This window comes from Hyaena hyaena, unplaced genomic scaffold (assembly GCF_003009895.1).
Source record: "Hyaena hyaena isolate Hyena2069 unplaced genomic scaffold, ASM300989v1 scaffold_43, whole genome shotgun sequence".
In the NCBI taxonomy this organism is placed as follows: domain Eukaryota; kingdom Metazoa; phylum Chordata; class Mammalia; order Carnivora; family Hyaenidae; genus Hyaena; species Hyaena hyaena.
In genome coordinates this window covers 782,473-787,738 of record NW_024080675.1, presented here as the reverse complement: position 1 = coordinate 787,738, position 5,266 = coordinate 782,473, and the positions used below count along the sequence as shown (strand labels likewise).

Genomic DNA, 5,266 nt, shown 5'->3' with positions numbered 1-5,266 from the left:
TGTCTCCCTCTCTCTCTGACCCTCCCCTGCTCACATTGTCTCTTTCTCTCTCTCAGAAATAAATAAAACATTACAAAAATTTTTTTAAAAAAGTCAGCTGGTTAGCGGAGATACTTTTTCTCTGGCATTAGGGGTGTGGGAGGAGTAGGCCTGGGTGGTCAGAGTCCAGTTTCAGGTACAACTCACTCATCTCTGCTTCTTCCCCACCTTTCCCACCTTTCATGTTGCTTTGGGCCTTTTCCCCCCAAGACGGGCCTCACGGCCGAGGAGCTAAAATCCCTGGACGACGTCTTCACCAAAGTGTACAAAGCCAAATACCCCATCGTTGGCTACACGGCCCGGAGGATACTCAACGAGGATGGCAGCCCCAACCTGGACTTCAAGCCCGAAGACCAGCCCCATTTTGACATAAAAGACGAGTTCTGATGCTCCAGACACAGACAGACACCCCCCCTCCACCTCCCCCAGGTGCCAAATCTCCTGCAAAATAGGCCGCCTGAGCCTCTGGTGCCCGGACCTGAATAAAGCAGGCGTTGAACCCAGAATGCTGGGTGCTTGTTATTGTCCGTGGTCAAGTGTTCTGTCCACGTGCCGTCTGCCCCCACACCAGCCGGGGTGGGAAGAGCGGCCGAAGGGGGCGCCCTCCCAGTGCCCGTGTTGGCTGTCTGGGCGGCGGAATTACTGGTGACTTAATTTCTTCTTTAAATGTATATTTTCCTGTACGTGCCAAGTTTTCTACTGTGGCCACATTGGCTTTAGAATAAGCACAAAAATAAACTTCGTGTTTTCACAAGAGGAGACTTCTTCCACACAGCCCTCTCCTTGACTCCGCCTCTGCACCGCTCGAAGGGGCGGCCTTGTACCTTCTTTTCACGGTCATACCCTCTGTGTCCCCCGCCCGTGAGGCAGGGGGAATGGCAGGAACTGGGAAGACTGGCGGGAGCGGTGGGGACGGTAAAGGGAGATGTTGAAGGGTCTGGCTTCACACTACACCCAGGAGAGAGTGACCGTGTGAATTGGCTTCAGCCCCAACTGTAGCTGGAAAGCGGTGAGGAGGCTGAGGGCCTCGTGGCCAGAGCCTGGCCTGGAGGGCGTCCCAAGCACGGGGAAGCAAAGAACATGCTAGACTCAGGTCAGATTTCTAAGGATGTCGTCCCTTTTGAGGGAGGGACTTTTCTCTCTAAGGGACTTTGGCAGTGTTTGAAGTTATATTTTTAATTGTCACATCTGTAGGATTCTGCTGGTATCTCGTGTCCAAAGATGTCAACCATCCTGCAGTGCACAGGGAAACCCTCGCTTCCCGGACAAAGAATGATCTGGTCCACGATGTCCAATGTGCCAAGGCTGAGAAACTCTGTGTTAGATTCATCCTGGAAATCTTACATTAGAGATGAATTTCTTCATCTCTAGTAGTAAATAGCAACTACTCCCAAGAGAATTTTTACACTAAGCGGAAGAGTCTCCTAAGATGACTGTTCAAAATGCTTGTTCTGGGGGGTGCCTGGGTGGCTTAGTCGGTTAAGTGTCCGACTTTCGTTTAGGTCATGATCTCGCGGTTCGTGGGTTCGAGCCCCGCGTCGGGCTCTGTGCTGACTGCCAGCTCAGAGCCTGGAGCCTGTTTCAGTCTGTGACTCCTTCTCTCTCTGACCCTCCCCTGCTTACACTGTCTCTCTCTCTCTCCTAGAAATAAATAAAAATATTAAACAAAACAAAACAAAACAAAATGCTTGTTCTGGGTCCCACCACCAGGGCTCATGGTTCTGTATTCCTAGAACATGGCCTGGGCACTGAATTGTTTTTTTTAATGTTTGTTTATTTTTGAGAGAGAGAGAGCACAAGTAGGTGAGGGCAGAGAGAGAGGGAGACACAGAATTGGAAGCAGGCTTTAGGCTCTGAGCTGTCAGCACAGCTTAAACCCTATGCGGGGCTCAAACCCAGGAGCCACAAGATCATGACCCAAGCGGAAGTCAGATACTTAACTGACTGAGCCACCCAGGAGCCCCTGGGCACTGAAATTTTTTTTTTTTAATGTTTTATTTATTTCAGAGAGAATGAGAGAGACGGAATGAGCAGGGGAGGGTTAGAGAGAGAGGGAGACACAGAATCTGAAACAGTCTCCAGGCTCTGAGCTGTCAGTCAGCCCAGAGCCCGACGTGGGACTCCAACCCACGAACCGTGAGATTATGACCTGAGCCTAAGTCGGACGCTCAACTGACTAAGCCACCCAGGCACCCCTGGGCACTGAATTTTTAATAAGCCTCCTCAGAAGTCAGTGGTACAGATGGGCCAGATGTAGTGTGAGAAACACTACCTTCTGCCTCACCTGTCACCTCAGGGAGAACCCACGAGAGCCTTTCTGAAGACCAGGTTTGACCTTTGCTTTATTCTTTTGTGTGTCCAGACTCGAGATTCTCTGGGTGAACTCCTGGGTCCCACTCTGAAGCTGGGAGCTTGGTGGCCACCCACCGGAGAATAATGGGCCTAGAAGTTATCAGACAGGACTCTTTGGCCTTTAATTTAGAAAGTCCTTCGTGTGGCCAAGGTCTGTACGGGGACATGTGGTCCAAAAACAAGTGATGTATGAACACAGACAAATGGTTACAAGTCCTTGGAAACACCTGAGAGGCGACTTCTTTTCCTTACATGCCATCCACTTCACACATCATCAGGGGTAGGGTTCCATTCCTTACAGCCTTGTCTGCAGCGTGGGGAAGGGCTCCAAATTCAGTTTGCTGGGAACTTTCCAGGACCCCCACTCCCATCGCTTCACCTTCCCCAGACCCCCACTAAAGAGCAGTTTTCCCTCAGGGCCTCAGGCTCCTCTATCCTGGGGCAGTTCTGCCCACGTCGAGGTGGTACACCCCCAGCAAGGGTCTCCCCTGAATCCGAGTGCCTTTCACTTAGAGATTCCGGGACGGAGCACACGGAAACCTGGGCAGCCCCGGCAGGCTCCACACAGGTGGGTGCAGCTCGGGGGAGGGAAACAGGCTGGCCTGGGGAGCAGCACCATCGCGTGTCTGCTGTTCTGTTTACCCCTTCTGCCATGCTGGTTTGTCATGTTTTCTTTGCTTTCTTTTTTTCTTTAAAAAATTTTAAAGTATTTACTTATCTATTTTTGAGAGACAGAGAGAGAGGAACAGAGAATCCCAAGCAGGTCCTGCACTGTCAGCACAGAGCCCAATATGAGGCTTAAACTCACACACCGTGAGATCATGACTCAAGCCAAAACCAAGAGTTGGATGCTTAACCAACTGAGCCACCCAGGTGCCCCTGTTTTTTTTTTTTTTTTTTTTTTTTTTTTTTTTTTTTTTTTTTTTTTTTTTTTTTTTTTGCTTTCAAGCCTTATATCCTTAAAAGACTCCATCTAGACACATCTCCTCTGGGGTCCCCTAGAGCTTAGCACTCACCTGTGTGGCTATAATTGCCTACATATGAGCCCATCTGCCCCCAGTGAGAGCCTTGAGGGTCCAGCACAGACCCTCCTTGAGGTGGCCAACCCTCCTGGACTTTGCAGCTTTTGCATGGAAAGCCCCAGAATCCAGGAAACTCCTCAGTCCAGAGCAAACGCGAGGGACTGTATTTAGCTGCTGAGGCCAGGCCTCCTCCCAGCAGACTTGGGATGAAGAAGGAAGAAAGGAGCTAAAGGAACTAAAGGGTCTCTTAACCCAGGAGAAGAGAAGGCTGAAGCAAAGGCAGCAGGAGGAGAGTGGAAAGGGGTTGGGTTCTCATCCATTCCCCATTCAAGTTCTAGTTCAGCCTCTCAGAGCGGAAGCTCCATGCCTGGTCTACAGTAGGCCCCCTGCATCTGTTGACATTGACATAATTGGTGAATTCCTTTCCTAAATGGAAGTTCCTTCCCGAGGCGCAGTCCCTCCACTGCCTCTCATGGGGGGACGGAGAGGCTGCTCCTCTCTGCACCCAGGCACCCAGAGCGCTGGTCCTTCCCTCCCTCTCTGTGCTCCAGGGCCTGCCGCTGTTTGGGACCTTCCTCCCTGGCAGGTGGCGCACACCAGCTCCCTTGCATAACAGGGAACAAGTGGCTTAAAGGCTTAATGGCAGGGAACAAGGGCCCGAGGCAAGGAGCCCTGTTCTCCATTTGGAAAATAAGACCACTAAGTATTGAATGTTCCAGAGCAGTGAGTACTGGCGCTGACCAGCAACCCAGGTCCTTAGAGGTGAGGTCAGACAGAGAGCATCTCTCCCCAGGTCCCAGCCTGACCCTGAACAGGCCTTCTTTACACACCTGCTCCAGGGGGTCTCCTCACCACATCATTAGGTTCCAGGAGAAAAAAGGCTAAGGGTCTGAATGAAGCAACCTCACCCTCTGCACTGGCTTCCTTCAAAAAGCTGTTTCTCAAAGCCTTGGTCTCTAAAAAGCACGGCCTGCTGGGACACCGTCAGTTCCTGAGACGCTTCTGCAAGGGGCTGAAGCTGGAAACCCGTGCCCAGAGCCCAGTCTCCATGGCGCAGTGGGTGCCCTGTCCCGGCCCCCTCCCTAGGGAGGGCTGTGATTGGGGTCACCTACAGGCGAGGTAGTGGCTCTGAGGACACAGGGCCTGGTTTGCACAGGCCTTTCCAGAGAGGCGAGGCAGGCTGTCTCCTAGCGGTGGGGAAACTGACCAGGCAGAGGTTGACCCTGCAGGCCTCGGTTCAGGACATCGTGTGGAAGTACCGCCTGCCGGGCTATTTAACACCAGGATGTGTCGCTCACCTTTTATGCTCCAGTTCTCAGCCTGTCAGCCCAGCACACGTGGTGTAATCTCTCAGCGCCAGGATCAGCATCTTCGCTGGGTTCCTTTGCCAAGCAAGCTGTCTAAGCCGGTCTAGGGCATTCCATCTGGCAAGCACCAGCGGGGAGAGCATCCCTCTCCGAAAACATAGGGGCTGGAGTCAGCAGGCCCCTCCCACACCCTGCGGCTCTCAGGTGGTGCTGGGCCCCAGCAGCTCGCAGTGGCCAATCAGCTCAGTAGCACTCCCCAGAGCCACTCCCCCGACTCTGATCCCCTTAGCCTGATCCCATGGATCATTTCCCAGATGTGTGTCCCTGCACAGGACGGGTAGAACCCAGGGTAAGACCCTGCTCAGACACCAACACAACTGCCCTATGTCAACCTCAGGTTTACTAGTAACACCTCACACATGAAAGCACTTTACAAAGTCTGCTTCCGTGATGATATCAGTGGAAGTAATTACCCCGAGAACTTACTGGTGTGAAACAGCTATTCCTCTGTGGGTCAGTAACTCTGAGAGGGCGCAGTGGGAATGT

At 52.3% G+C, this 5,266-nt stretch overlaps 1 protein-coding gene across 2 annotated transcripts in view; it reads left to right on the top strand.

Moving 5' to 3' along the window:
• NENF (neudesin neurotrophic factor) overlaps nucleotides 1-798 on the top strand; it is a 10,509-nt gene extending 9,711 nt beyond the window's left edge. For both annotated transcript variants that reach the window (XM_039230044.1, XM_039230043.1), the window contains exon 4: nucleotides 250-798. In XM_039230044.1, coding sequence (XP_039085975.1) covers nucleotides 250-426 — 177 coding nt within the window. In that variant the 3' untranslated portion in view covers nucleotides 427-798. The remainder of the gene's footprint in view (nucleotides 1-249) is intronic.
• The last annotated feature ends 4,468 nt before the right edge of the window (nucleotides 799-5,266 follow it).